The following is a 13,577-nucleotide window of genomic DNA, read 5'->3' as shown; positions in this document are numbered from 1 at the left end:
ATTAATAGCGTCTTAACAGCGCCGTTATGCATTTCTCCCTGGAATTGAATTGCTGCCATGTCCGTCCGATGTCCATCGACCCAGCCTGTGATTGGGCTGCTCTTAAAGGAGGACTTCTAGATCGGGGCATCAGGTTTTGCGTGTGTTCCACTCCCTGGCATATTTGTCAACGTTCAAGGTACGGTACTGTACCTACCTTACCTCATCCAGACTCATCGTATAACGTAGTCTGAACGTAGGGTGTTGGCGCGAACCCGTGAGGAACTGCTTAGCCAAGTCAAGGTGGTGGTGTGTGATGTCCTCAGTCGCGATGATGCCAGCTCATCAATAGATGTAATAACACCCTTCAAGGCAGCATTGATGACTGCTCACAGCTTCACATCTCCAATCATAAATGCTTGATCTCCGCGACGGTTTATCCCGTGGGTAGTATTCTAGAATCTCGCCGTCGCATTGGTACGCGATGAGATTACATTAGTACCCTATCGCGCAGCTCGCCCGTTCCTTGGCAGAGCCGGCTCCCAAATAAGCTTACTGATATGTGTACACTCGGCCGGGTCATCTAAGTATCTAGGACAGGACCAGCCCCCCTGCTGTCTGTGAGCGTTCACAAGAACTGGAAGCAAGAACTCACAGCACACTGATGTACGAGATAATGTGCATAAAATCCGAGTCTTCTACAGCAGTGTCGATGACGCTGGAAAGACCGAGTCGAAGGAATCAGGATTGGGATAATTGGGTGCTCGGTGTTTGTACAGGCCGTGGGCGTGAGCGCGCCCATGTGCATAATCCTCTTGCAGTGGAGAGCTCATCCTCCACTTTATGACAGATTACGATAATGAGGATGAGCAATGCCTCTTTCGATTTGGCAACAAGACACTAACAACCCATGCCCAGAACTTTGCCCAGAACATGACCAAGAAATTGAACCACCCCACGGAGGAGTCCTCATCGTACAAAATGCCGGACCTCTTAAATACCTCGCCGCCCTGTCGGCACTTGGCTGGAAAGGTTCCCCAGTCTCTTTAGTTCCTTTCGACGTAACGGTTACTTTCTTTTTAGATTTCCGATTGCGACTCTTCGATTCCCTTATTAGCCGACCGTCTTTTATTCAGTAAGCCGATCGCAGGCGAAAGGCTCCTTGGAATTCATTCACCATGGCGGCGGCACCGATAGAAGAACCGCAGAAACAGCAGAAGCGGGTTCTGCCTAATCAGCAATTCTCGACTTCGGCCGTCACCCTCGCGGTAGAGGACGCGGGAGAGGAAGAGGTCGTCGAGCCGCCCAAGCCCAGCAACGAGGTATCATGGTGGAAGCGCCAGTTCGACCACGCCTGCATCACGCCCGCCGTTCTGGAGTGGAGGTATAAGGGCCAAGGCACGCCTGAGAGCCCCTTCGTGGTCGACTTTCTCCCCGACGACTCGCGCAATCCTTTCTTGTTCCCGGCCTGGTACAAATGGTCCATCACCGCCTTCAAGGCCACGGCCGTCTTGGCCGTCGCCTTCGTTTCAACCGCCTACTCTTCGGCCTTAGGTTCCATCGTTGACGAATTTCACATCACTTCTCCCGAGCTCGCGCTCTCCGGTATTTCGCTTTTCGTCCTTGGTTTCGCCGTCGGCCCCGTGTTCTGGGCCCCTCTGGGCGAGATGTATGGCCGACAGATTACTTTTTTCTTCTCGTATGCTGCTCTGACGGCTCTCAACGCCGGTACTACTGCGGCCACAAACATTGGCACCATAGCTGTTTTGCGATTCCTTGCAGGCGCTTTCGGTAGTTCCCCTTTGACCAACTCTGGTGGAGTTATCGCGGACATGTTCGACGCCAAGGATAGAGGTTTTGCTGGTGCGCTCTTCGCCATGGCGCCTTTCCTGGGACCGGCCATCGGACCTATCGCCGGTGGTTTCCTCGGTGATGCGGCGGGATGGCGCGCGGTCGAGGGTCTCATGGCGGCCTTCACGGGTGTGCTTTGGATTGCCGTGGCTCTATATGTCCCGGAAACGTATGCGCCGGTCCTGCTGCGCAAACGAGCCGCCGGCCTCGCCAAGATCACGGGCCATTGCTACATTTCAAAACTGGAAGTCGGCCGCCCCAAAAAGACAAAGGCCCAGACATTCACCCAGGCTTTCGTACGACCATGGGTGCTCCTCTTCCGCGAACCAATCGTCAGTCTGCTGTCTCTGTACCTGGCCGTCATCTACGGAACGCTCTATCTGATGTTCGCGGCCTTCCCCATTGTCTTCAACGAGCAACGGAACTGGTCTGAGGGTATCAGCGGGTTGGCGTTCTTGGGTATTGCCGTCGGTACGGTCTTTGCCGTGGCCGCTTTTGGTTTCGATCAAGTGCGGTACCGGAAGATCTGTGAAGCCAACGGTGGTGCCCCTGTCCCCGAGGCTCGTCTCCCGCTTGCCGTCATCGGCAGTGTGTTCCTCCCCATTGGACTTTTCATCTTTGCTTGGACCAACGGCACCAACTTCCACTGGATCGTGCCCATCGTCGCGTCTGGTATATTTGGCGCCGGCCTGGTCGCTGTCTTCCTCAGCGCACAGAACTACTTGATTGATTCTTGTAAGTGGAAACTCACCCTTCACGTGCCTGTTCTGTGGTCACTTCAGTGCTAATCATCAATAGACACAATCTTTGCGGCATCTGTGATTGCTGGTAGCTCAATCCTGCGTTCCCTATTCGGCGCAGCCTTCCCTCTCTTCACCACTCCTCTTTTCAACGCCCTAGGCATCCACTGGGGAAGTTCGGTCCCTGCCTTTCTCTCTCTTTTATTCCTTCCATGTCCCTACATCTTCCTGAAGTACGGTGCGAGAATCCGAGCTAAGTGCAAGTTCGCCGCCGAGGCCACCGCGACTATGGCCAAGCTGAGAGCTCAAATGGCTCAGGCCAAGGCTGCTGCCGCTGCGGAAGCTGCCAAGTCCGAGAAGAAAGAGACTGTTTAGATAAAAAAAGACTTTCTTCAGCATGACCGTCGAATTCTTCTCATTTATAACCGGATGGGGGGGCAGGGAACTTCATTTTTGTCTTGGCATAGCGATCTTTTGCGTCACGATATGACAAACCACAGTCAATGTTTCCTTATACTATGTCTTTATCGGTGGCGGTATGTATGTATATATATGATTATAGAGGGCCACGGGTTTATCCATAAACAAACGCGCATGTTTCCATGTCTTTTTTGGGTTATCAGCTTTTTAGAAGAAATGCTTTGGAATTCAAGTTCTCAAAACGAACATGTCAACTTGTTTTCTCCAAACTGCATTCTTCTTCACGTTCGTTTCACTGTGTTGAATACTTGCAATCGTATCAGTTTAGTTATACATTCTTTTCTTCTGCGCGGAAAAAAGCTTTGTCACGACTACAACTACTACGCCCGACCCCCGACTACTTGAGTCTTTGAAAACCCATTCTCAATGCGCTCATTGACGATTACTGTGGTATGATGATTAGGTTTAGATACAGAAATCTACTTCGTAAGGGGTATGCTAATAATTTCTTGCCTTAACCTAGATGTATGCATGAATGCGTTACTCTATATTTCCTCGTGATGGCCATTACCATACACTGTTGTTGACTTTGCCCGTATTCCACAGCGCCGAGGCTTATTCGTGGATGCCATGCGCGCCATGGACATCATACATGCCCAGACCGAGCACTCACATTGTACTCTTACATGAGCTGCTCGCCATTCTTTTCAACAGCAATTGGCCCGCCTTTGAGGCCAATACCCTTCCGTCGACCACGAATAACAGCCTGCAGGGCCTTGCCCACGGACTCGAGATCGCCGAGGATAGTAATATGCCCGCGGTCCGTACTGATCCTTCCACCCCTCACCAGCTCGTATCCATCCGGCAGCATGGCTTCCTTGGCGAGGACGACGCCATCGCCGCTTCGGAAGACGAGGTCGTCGTACGCATCATTGCATACGATGGCCTCGCGGCAGGTTACGTTAGCGGCCCACACCGTGGGTATGTCTTTCCCATAGATAACGGCTAATGGCGGGTAGGAGTTCGACTCAGTATGCTGTGGCTGATGGGCGGTTTCGGCGCGGAAGCGCTTGATCTCCGCCAGCGTGCGCGTGAGGTACGCCATGTTCTTGTCACGCTGTTCGGAGGCGTTGAACTGTTGCTGTTGCGCGTTGCTACCGCTACCGCTCTCGCTCGATAAGGTTCCCATTTGTGGCGCCAGAGTGCGATCGTGTGATACTTCTACTTTTCTGATTGCCTCGGCCACTAGGGCACGATTGGGCACGTGAGACGGGCGCATGTCCCCGGCGGCGCTGTTACCTCTGCTTCGGAGCGGTGAGGGCAGTCTCTCTGAGAGATCTCGTAGTGAGTTTCGGGCCGAGCTGCGGGAATTGTAGGCGGGTAATGCTGGCTCAACTACATTCAGGCGTCAGTATTTGCCGTCAATGATAGTAGTTTTTGTAGGGCCCTAAGTAACTTCAGGGAGTGTGGTTTCTTGTTTGCCATCTTCAGGAGAATTACGTACTACAAGGTGACCAGGCATACTTGACCCATTCCTGGGGGTCGTAGAAGTCAACAGGGTATTCCTCCCCTGTGTACTTGTTAATGAAACAGAATCCATCCTCTGGTAGGAATACGAAACTGGTCCTTAGGGAGAAGTTGACCTGTGCTGTTAGGACCTTTTCATTAAAGAGAACTGCATCACCATTCCTGAGAGGTCCCACTATGAAATAGTTAGCATTCTCGTTCTTAGACTGAGTTTTGGAGATTGCGATCAATAAAGGCATCGTTTGTGGGATAGATTTTTCATCAGCAGTCGACGAAGCGCTGTACTCGATTAAAGCACCAGCGATAAATTTAGTGAGAATAAGTATATGAGTATCGTTGTGACTTTTGAAAGCCATGCTCTCATTGGATCCATAGGATGATGATGCTTCGTCGTCGCTGAGATTTAATCAACAGAGAAATCGGTTGTGCAACTTACAAACATTGATGCACTAAAACACACAAAGTTAATGATCACCGCGTAATGAAAGATTTGAGCGACTTGAGAGCTTACCTTTTGAGGGGTACCTGCGTAGATTACACCAGCGAAAAGCTCTGGTCTTTGGTTTACAGCGTGACGTGCAATGAGACCACCGAGACTGTGAGCAATAACAGTGGCGCCTCTCTCTTGGTGGGTTTCCAAGCCGTGGTTTGAAGGCAGGTGACGCAAGAAGTCGATCAATTTACGGGAGAGCAGATGTGGGGAAAGACGCCAATCATAGCCATAATCCCAGACTCGCAGCTTTCCTGTCTTTGCATTTTCACATTCCCTTAACTTCCGGATAAGTCGTCTTGACTAGGCAAGGTTAGTCGGTCAAGCTTGCGAATAGGGGAGATGGATATATGAGGGGGGTGTCTCGTTATGGTGCGGGAATGGCAACCTTATACGCCTTTCGGAGTTGAAGGAAAGGGGGGTTACGCACAATGTCCACAGGCCCTATATTTTGAAGCATTCCAGATGAATAAACCGTCTCTTCCATCCTTTCCTCATCTTCTGGATCCAAACCAACTTCAAGGTTGACTTTTCGGATGTTGAGTCCTAATTTTACTGGAACCCAAATCTGACGCCTTGTTCTTGTTGATCTGAGTACAGAACCACGATAACCACCCATGACGACGATGTCCCCGGTGAGATTTTCAAGGGCACGATCGATTTCGGAGAGATTGCTGTCTTTGGTCTCGGTAATGGATCGCAGCTGGTCATGTTGAGATGCTTCCGATGTTTCAAGGCCAAGCAGGGAGTTTCTTTTCAATGGTGCTGGAATGATTTTAGGCAGTTGCGGTAGCTTAAACGTTGGTCTATCCCAGCTATCCGTAATTGCTTTTAGTCTACTATTCCTCTGTTCTCGAATGTGGTCCCATCGATCATCGTCGCCATAAGACGATACCCTAGATAGGGAATGGTAAAGCATGGACTCGTCAGACGTCGACCTTCGCAACACCCGAGGCCGGCTTGATCGTATTGAAGAGGGCGCTCGCGATGTAGGCAGCCTTTCCCCTGAGGGGTTAGACATATCCGCTGATGTCAAATTATCTTGGCTTGTGGTGTATTTTAAAGGTGAGTGGATTTGTTTCGATTCTGCCGCTCCATCACTCGAAGTGACTGACGCCTTGATGTCGGACTCGGTGCTCTTCGAAAGTGATGTCGTAGAAAAGAGAGAGGGAAGCGATATAGATGGCAAAGCCTCACGTAACCTCTTAAGCGTGTCTTGACCCCCTGAAGAAGATCGTTGGCTACGGTTTAAGCTGAAAACTCCAGCCATGGCAGACTTGGAACCAGATTCGTTATCTACGACTAATTCCTTGGGGCCTGAAACCCATGGTGACGGGAACTTACCCACGTAGGGCAAGCTTGAAGGTAGTTGGCTAAGAGTAAAGGTCCTCTGCGGGCGTGTTACGAGTGAGGAGCGCGGCGTAACGGCATCATATACTGGAGGCTGTGAAGAGGGAGGGGACGTCGGCTTGGCAGTTGGTGTATTTTCAACTATATCAAACAGCCCGCCTCCTGGCAACTTGTCCATCGCGGCAGCCTTTTCAGCAGCCGGGGTTCTAGACAAGGAAAGTCTAGTTGCCACAGGGCTCAATGCTGGTTGAATGAAGGATTGAACATCATCTTGATCGATGTCGAGGACCTCGTCGCTATCATCATCGTCCAGTGGCGAGACCTCATCGTCAGGTGTGACCGGGGGTTGTACGTCTTCCATGACGGCCGGCGGTGACACGACTATCGTGTCCGTGGATGTGGTTGCTACCATTGTGCCCAACTAGACAAGGCCATTGAAGGTCACCACCAATTGGGTGTCGTTGCAGCAGCACACATTCGACGATATCGCACAGCGTAGACTACCATAGCAATTTCCCGGACAAACCAGAACAAAAAACAACAACTATGTTATGTGTCAGTGTTCAATGTTGTATACACACATCATAGCTCATATGAGAAGGCGAGGCGGGACGGAGGGTGGCTCGGGCCTACCCAAAGTTAGGACCGGATCTACCGGGGTGTGCGTTATTCAGGTACCAACAGCAAAAGAGCGATTGCAGGTCGTTTCTGACAAGGAAGGCGAATGACTGAATAAGAGAATGAACTAACTACCTTGATTACTAATGCATCGGTGTCTGCCGCTTGCGATTTCATTGTTCAGAGCAGGGCAAAATGAAAATTGCCTGCTAGCTCTCCTCCACAACGACTTAAATAGAGTATCTATTGATTTTAAAGACGGGCGGGCGCGCCGGGGCTCTCGACTGGTTCCACTAGCCGCTACTTGGCAATTGCTTGATTCTTATACGATGAACAGCGTCACACCACATGCTGAACCAGCTGTCTGGTATCACAAGTCGCAGCACTGCAGTGGTAGACCGATACTCCGTGTCTGTCCGTGTCTGTCCGTGGTGGGATCTTCGTGTAATCTCCAATGCCAGCCAGGCCAATGAATAGCCAACACAGCCACGATCTGGTCTCCGCTTTGATCTAGATAGCGCTCCGATCGACTGGATAGCAGAAGATTGTAGGAATACGTCGTATTTCCGTCTTCTATGGAACAATTGAGCTACAATGTATATTTCGTCGTCAATCTACAGCTCGCATGGGTCCGTTACTGCGTGAACCGGTTCGGCCATTGCTCTCGAGACACCATCCATGAACAATAGCACTAGTCGACCAGCCGAGGATGTGCGTCATGATTCATGAACTGGCATTTGCTTCACCGCTTTAGATTCGGCAGAGCCTGGTGCTGTCCCTTGGCGAGTCATCATCGAACAGCACTAATTCGACCGCTAACCAACCCTGTGGCACCAAACGTTTTCAAGGACATGGTGGGAAATCCCTCGGCTCATCAGTTTAAATAGGACCATGTGAGATGACCACACTTATCTACATCTACGATCCATCTATCTAATAACTAGCATTGAGTGGTGACCGTCGAAAATGCGTATATTGTTATACAAGTGCTAGGTTGAACCGCGTTGTCGTATTGGGTCTATCTTCCTTCGTATTCCAGTGTCAAGAGATCGAAGAGAGGCCCATCACAACCTGCTGGTTTCATGTGGCCGTCAAAACTCAATCCCCAGGCTTGAATCAATCTCCTTGATTTTCTCAACCGACTTCTTGTATCCTGGCTGCGATTCCAGCCGAGTGCTGTAAGCAAACAGCTTAGGGTACACCCCTTGGGGTCCACCAGCGGGCCACGAACCATACTCTTCGAGCTAGAATTCAGTCTGTCAGCAATGGTTGCTCATTATCTGACCATGCTACTAATCTACTTACCCTGTCTCTGACAGATAGCAGGCCGAAGCTGAGTAAAACATCAGCCGACGTCAAGTTCTTGCCACAGAGGTAATCCCCGCTGGACGTCTCAAGCTGCTTCTCCAGGAAGCCAAGTTGCCCCTTTAGATTGGGCAAGATGAATGATGAAAGAATTTGATTTGCGACCATGGATGTGATAGGCCGAAGGAACTGTCGGCCTGGTGGTTAGTAATTGCCGTAACATATAATGACGGGGGAATTGATTACGAGACATGATTGTGATCCAAAAGAGTATCGTACTGAAGTGAAGGTCGCTGAAATCAAATCAACAGAAGAATGGATTCGGTAACTTACAAAGGGGATTTTGTTGCTCTTCAACATGCCAACCACCACCGCGATGATCAATGTCGACATAAAGGTCCCTTCAACAAAGTGCAGCAGGTACTGCCAACGCATCCACTCTTCGGTCTCGCCGCCAACCTTGCCCTCCTGACCCTCCTTCCAGCGCTTCGGCATCATAGTCGTCTCATGGCCAAAATGTTCACTGAGATATTGAGTGATGAATCCGCTCTCAGCCAGGATGATGGGTTCCGACGATGGTCCAGGCGGCGTGACGGAAACCAGGGGAGATTTGCCCAACGGGTGAATCTTCTTTAGTTCCGACGGCGCGAGCATGTCGCTACCGCGGCGGAAGGTTTCGATCTCATAGTCTATCTTGAGTTCCTCAAGCAGCCATAGGATGTTCTGAGCTCGAGATTTTTCAAGCCTGCGGCACGAATTTAGCCATCGAAACGGATGTCATAGGATTTACAACAATTATAAGCGTACCAATACAGCTTGACCTGTGCTTTATCGCTTGCCATCGTCTTTGATTTCACTTTACTGTTCCAATACTGTGACGCGCGAAGATACTAATTTGACTCGAATGATTTTACATGAAATAGTAGGTAATTATATAGGTAGGCTATCTCATCATATGATAAATCTTTCTTCTCCCCCACTGTTGTCTACTTACTAGGTAGATCGATTACGAGAGATGCCGAGGTGAACATTGTAAAGAGACCTAACCTAGGCCATACTCGTCATAGACAGGTAATAACAACAAAGGGCGAACTAACATTACTTAAATAAGATTCGAGATAGGTACATAGTCTGCAGTGGTCACATGTATACATTATGATGTAGCATACAGCGAAGAACCTTCAAGTACCTAGGTAGGTACCTAAGTACACCCGAGGTCCATAGTTCTGTGGCACAGCGCTGTTTCAGCCATATTCTTCAGCCACATTCAGCCAGCATCCAAGGTCAGCTCCCGTCTACCTGAATCATTGGCTGTGCCAGAACCGCATCACCAACATCCCTTCACCACCGACGACCGATAAAGCACAGTAGCGCGGCAGCTCGACTTGCCAATCTCTGTCAAAATGGGTGGCCTACAACACTACCGTATGTCTCCAAGCCTCTGATGCCTTGCAGCCGAGAACCGATTGGGTGCGCGGGAGGGGATAATGCTGTCTTATATGCTAACCTGATTGCCACAGGCATGGCCATGGACCCGGCCATCCAGAAGCTGGGGAGTACGTGATCCCTCATAAGCATCGACTCACTTTCCCTGACGTGTGCGAATCCGGAAACGATGCCACACCGAGAGCATCCGAAGACGAGTGATGTAATTGCTAATCAACCCCAATAGCCATGACCACAAACCGACACAAGTACTTCCGCTGGACGCCCAGAACCGCCGGTACAACCATCGGATTCCTCGTTGTTGTGCCGTTCATCGTCGGCGTCATCGGCTACCAGACGGATGTAAGAAGTCACCTCCATACACCCAATCATACAAGCAAGCAACTCTGGATCTTCAACAAACGCAATGACAGCTGGGGTTTCTTTGATATCTCGCTTCGCCTCGTCTCTTACAACGAAGTAAAATACTAACGCGTATCTTGCGCTTCTGCAGGGAAAATACAAATTCCGAGCAAAGAGGAAGGGGGACTTGATATCAGAATACTAGAAGGGGAAGAAAGGGGAAGATCACCAAACCATTATCGCGCAAGACAAGAAGATACATCGCTTCCCTTCGTATATAAGAGAGCGAAACCCGGCCAAATCATTCTCAATCAGTCTGTACAGTCTACGCAATAGTATTGAATGGAATAAAGAAAAGGGATAGTGGCAGTGTCTTATGCCGTTCTATTTTGAAATGATAATGAAAGTCAAGGAACTTCCGCCGGGAATCTCTGTTGATACATGCCATTATCGCTGTCCTTAGACGGACTCAGTCGAGTCTTACGCCTGATTCATTTGTTGAGTGAGAAACCCCAGCTTCCGGCATAACGATAAAAATCCATATGGAAAAGGACTTGTAATCTTTATCCGAACCAAATGCTGGGCCTAATGACCGTACACTCATGAGACTCTATAGCTCACGTGGCTGCCCCTATATTGGAAATTTAGGGAGAGAGCCTCTTCTATAATCATCGCAAAACAGTTGCCATATATAGCCGCCTGCTCATTAGGTATCCTATTCTTACTATGTAGGTACCTACCTACATGCGGTTTGTCCTGCGCGGGGCTAAAAATGCAGTGCACATGTCAGATAATGACCCTATTAACCTAAGAGATTGTCAAGGGATTATATTGATGTTGTTGAGTAGAAGTTCTAGTCACTAAAGGAATCCACTGTGAGGGGTAATATAGCCACGCCCACCGTACCTGCCAACAAACCCAATTAATTTATGACATGTCAACGCAGTTTTCCACACAAACTCTACTACTTCAAACAGCTGTCAAAGTACCAAATAAGATAGGGAGAGACATTAAAATTCAAATAATTGATCTAGAAATACGTCTTCTATATAATAAACAAGTTTTTATTTTTTTGGAATATCTTTCTGGTTGAGTTATATGCTTCAAATTTAGAAGATGAAATAGCACCATATTTCATCAATTAGGTAATATCAAGCGGGCTCACTTTATATTACAGCCATAGAGGCCAGCTGGAATAACTAGAGACATGTAAAATTGAAGCAATATTGCTTACTAGCGTACACTCTATCATAGATTCTCATTAACTAGTATTCCAATCTATTTAGCTCTATGGTGAGTGTTGAAAAGTTATAGAACTTTAGTGGGAAAATGGCGCCAAGTGAGCATGCGAAGAGTGTTTTTATCTAAGCAATAGCACTGACTACATACCTAGTAAGGAGACTATAAGTAGACTACTGTATGTAAAGGTATTGGTCTCATATGTCAATCTACCAGATACACTGCTTGAATCTTCTTCACTTGGTCAGGAGTAAAGGTTTGGCAGTGTATTACTCACAATGTGAGAAGAAATGATTCGAGGGAAATAAAGCTCTGGTAAAAGCGCAAGACGGGTATATAATCTAACTCGAATGTCAGGCTAAATAAATAGACTGTTTGAAGGTCGCATAAGAAAGTGCGCAAGCTGGCCTTTAGAGGCAATCGCATTTTACGCCCTTATGTCAATGTACACATGGCCTAGTTGCAGCGGTCCTTGGGCAAACAATCGTAAATGAAGCCTGTCATAGTCGAACCCTGAAGGATCTGCAAACTGGGTATTCACCTATCTCGACAGCTTCATCTTTCTTTCTGATCATTATAGGCTGCTAATTGAAGGGCCCGTTGTGGGCGCTGTATTTCATTCATGACTCTGCAATGGGCTCCCCTATTAACGATATGAGGTTTGCATTCTCACGCCCAGATGCGCATAGCTATGCGCTTATACAGTTAGGCAGTGCCGATTCTTCCTTATTAGAAATTACGATATTTTCGTTCGTCGTTTCGTTGAGTTCGCCATCTAAGATATCTTAATGGGGGGGAATTTGCGGGACACGGTGGAACGCAGATATTGAGTCCGTAAACGTCGTTTCGTAGAACTCCTTTAATACCCTAAGCATTCCCTGTCCCAGTCTCAAGATAAAAAGTCCTTGAAGATAGATTCTGGTTCTCGCACAACCTGGATTTCTCTCTTTCTTTTCGAATAGCCGAAGCTTTGTCTTTTCAGAACCTGCCTCTGTTCCTTGGCCGTCCAGCTGGTGGCATGTCGGGCAGCCTCTCACCGCGCCGCCATTCGCCAGAAGGTACACCGGCCCGAGGAGCCCTTGCGTTGCCGAAGTGCTCGTATCCGCCTTTCCCCATCCCTCCCCTCCCACGGCCGTGACGTGCGAAGGGTATATCCCTGTCCCGCGATGGTTCGCTAGGAGCGCTTCCGACGGCGAGCCTCGATTCGCCAGCACCCGTACCCCGCCCCATCCGCGCACTCGATGCCGGGGCTACGGATCCATCCGGAAGCGGCGGTAGGATAGCGCAGGAGACGTAGTCGCCGACGACGAACCGCGCGTCACTCAGCGTCTTGTGGGGATTGGTGTCGTCGAGTGTCGTTTCAGCGTCAATGTCTTCTGGGTTCAGACCGGGACCGCCGTCACCGATGACGATGCTGCCTAGCTCTTTCACCGTGTACTTGCTCGCGGAAGCGGGACCCCGCGTGTCCTGAAAGATGAGTCTGAAGGCGAGACGGGTGCCGATGGCGGGATCGGGGAGGAGATTGCCGTCAGCGGCAGCAATGTGGTGAGCTAGCTGGTCTAGCGTGCAGTCATGCCAAGTGTGAAGCGTGAGGCTTGGTGGGAGAGGATCCGTGGTGAACTCATCGGGGCTGCTGTCTTGATTAGCCATCTGTAGCTCGAGGCAGGGGTAATGTCAGGGAATTGATGGGTCGGCTGCAATCACAACGTACCGGTGAAACGCGCCAGTCCTATAAAAGAGTTGTAATGCAAAAGGCGATGTGGTATGGCGATCCATGGTAATGGATCGGAGAGTATTACACGAAACTTGAGACGAACTACCTAGGTGTCCGGGAGGGATACCTAGCGATAGCAGACAATGCGCCTACCTAGTAATTCAGGTCATGGCGCGTCTTCAGGTATTCTCATTCATTGAATTCTCGTGTACCACTCCATCAATATATTTTACGAAAGAAGAGAAGAAGCCGACGCGAGGGAGGGAATAATAAGCTTCCTTAACGGCAGGACAGCTTGCAAGAAGCAGCCGCATCCGAAGGAGAGAGCTCAGATGCAGATTGACGCTACCTTCCTACCCGGAGCCTGGAGGTGGGGACGCATGGCGTACTACCGACCTACTACCGACCCACTGAGCGCTACTGTAAGGCACGTCTAGATCCACTATCTACAGCATGTAGATCGCCCCCCGATAGCGCACCTCCTAGTTCTTAGGCCCACTATCAACTCTTGACATCTGACATTGAATCTTCCATCAAAGTACATGCATCTACCACA

At 49.5% G+C, this 13,577-nt stretch overlaps 5 protein-coding genes across 5 annotated transcripts; 2 read left to right on the top strand and 3 right to left on the bottom strand.

Annotated features, from left to right (window-relative positions):
• Positions 1 to 992: 992 nt before the first annotated feature.
• On the top strand, positions 993 to 3,059 carry F5B22DRAFT_291763 (major facilitator superfamily transporter). The gene is made up of 2 exons (XM_047970420.1): positions 993 to 2,565; positions 2,629 to 3,059. The coding sequence occupies exons 1-2, from the start codon at positions 1,158 to 1,160 to the stop codon at positions 2,943 to 2,945; spliced, it is 1,725 nt and encodes a 574-aa protein (XP_047829042.1). The 5' UTR covers positions 993 to 1,157; the 3' UTR covers positions 2,946 to 3,059.
• Positions 3,060 to 3,533: 474 nt separating this feature from the next.
• F5B22DRAFT_291871 (uncharacterized protein) lies at positions 3,534 to 7,339 on the bottom strand. Its single transcript, XM_047970421.1, has 6 exons — positions 7,111 to 7,339; positions 5,438 to 6,901; positions 5,029 to 5,310; positions 4,954 to 4,966; positions 4,495 to 4,692; positions 3,534 to 4,385 (listed from the first exon to the last, which is right to left on the bottom strand). Exons 2-6 carry the CDS (start codon positions 6,767 to 6,769, stop codon positions 3,673 to 3,675), a joined length of 2,538 nt encoding a protein of 845 aa, XP_047829041.1. The 5' UTR covers positions 6,770 to 6,901; positions 7,111 to 7,339; the 3' UTR covers positions 3,534 to 3,672.
• Positions 7,340 to 8,066: 727 nt separating this feature from the next.
• On the bottom strand, positions 8,067 to 9,122 carry F5B22DRAFT_648343 (putative glutathione S-transferase; the record flags this gene model as incomplete). Its single annotated transcript, XM_047979003.1, has 4 exons — positions 8,067 to 8,219; positions 8,281 to 8,469; positions 8,614 to 9,025; positions 9,088 to 9,122. 4 exons carry the CDS (start codon positions 9,120 to 9,122, stop codon positions 8,067 to 8,069), a joined length of 789 nt encoding a protein of 262 aa, XP_047829040.1.
• A 474-nt stretch (positions 9,123 to 9,596) lies between these two features.
• F5B22DRAFT_614013 (NADH:ubiquinone oxidoreductase 6.6kD subunit) lies at positions 9,597 to 10,889 on the top strand. The gene is made up of 4 exons (XM_047975445.1): positions 9,597 to 9,705; positions 9,801 to 9,836; positions 9,953 to 10,068; positions 10,220 to 10,889. The coding sequence occupies exons 1-4, from the start codon at positions 9,684 to 9,686 to the stop codon at positions 10,271 to 10,273; spliced, it is 228 nt and encodes a 75-aa protein (XP_047829039.1). The 5' UTR covers positions 9,597 to 9,683; the 3' UTR covers positions 10,274 to 10,889.
• A 1,301-nt stretch (positions 10,890 to 12,190) lies between these two features.
• F5B22DRAFT_291700 (Sin3 associated polypeptide p18-domain-containing protein) lies at positions 12,191 to 13,166 on the bottom strand. Its single transcript, XM_047970419.1, has 2 exons — positions 13,019 to 13,166; positions 12,191 to 12,937 (listed from the first exon to the last, which is right to left on the bottom strand). Exons 1-2 carry the CDS (start codon positions 13,081 to 13,083, stop codon positions 12,286 to 12,288), a joined length of 717 nt encoding a protein of 238 aa, XP_047829038.1. The 5' UTR covers positions 13,084 to 13,166; the 3' UTR covers positions 12,191 to 12,285.
• Positions 13,167 to 13,577: the final 411 nt, after the last annotated feature.

This window comes from Xylaria bambusicola, assembly GCF_022495145.1.
Source record: "Xylaria bambusicola strain CBS 139988 unplaced genomic scaffold F5B22scaffold_33, whole genome shotgun sequence".
Lineage (NCBI taxonomy): Eukaryota > Fungi > Ascomycota > Sordariomycetes > Xylariales > Xylariaceae > Xylaria > Xylaria bambusicola.
This window is presented reverse-complemented; position numbering and strand designations above follow the sequence as displayed.

Coding starts and splice junctions, on each gene's coding strand:
- F5B22DRAFT_291763 (XM_047970420.1), top strand. CDS start 1,158: ATGGCGGCGGCACCGATAGAAGAACCGCAGAAACAGCAGAAGCGGGTT. Junction 2,566..2,628: donor GAACTACTTGATTGATTCTT/GTAAGTGGAAAC, acceptor AATCATCAATAG/ACACAATCTTTGCGGCATCT.
- F5B22DRAFT_614013 (XM_047975445.1), top strand. CDS start 9,684: ATGGGTGGCCTACAACACTACC. Junction 9,837..9,952: donor GGCCATCCAGAAGCTGGGGA/GTACGTGATCCC, acceptor CAACCCCAATAG/CCATGACCACAAACCGACAC. Junction 10,069..10,219: donor TCATCGGCTACCAGACGGAT/GTAAGAAGTCAC, acceptor GCGCTTCTGCAG/GGAAAATACAAATTCCGAGC.
- F5B22DRAFT_291700 (XM_047970419.1), bottom strand. CDS start 13,083: ATGGATCGCCATACCACATCGCCTTTTGCATTACAACTCTTTTATAGG. Junction 12,938..13,018: donor AGGACTGGCGCGTTTCACCG/GTACGTTGTGAT, acceptor TCAAGACAGCAG/CCCCGATGAGTTCACCACGG.
- F5B22DRAFT_291871 (XM_047970421.1), bottom strand. CDS start 6,769: ATGGTAGCAACCACATCCACGGACACGATAGTCGTGTCACCGCCGGCC. Junction 5,311..5,437: donor ATATAGGGCCTGTGGACATT/GTGCGTAACCCC, acceptor AACCTTGCCTAG/TCAAGACGACTTATCCGGAA. Junction 4,386..4,494: donor GTATGCCTGGTCACCTTGTA/GTACGTAATTCT, acceptor GCCTGAATGTAG/TTGAGCCAGCATTACCCGCC.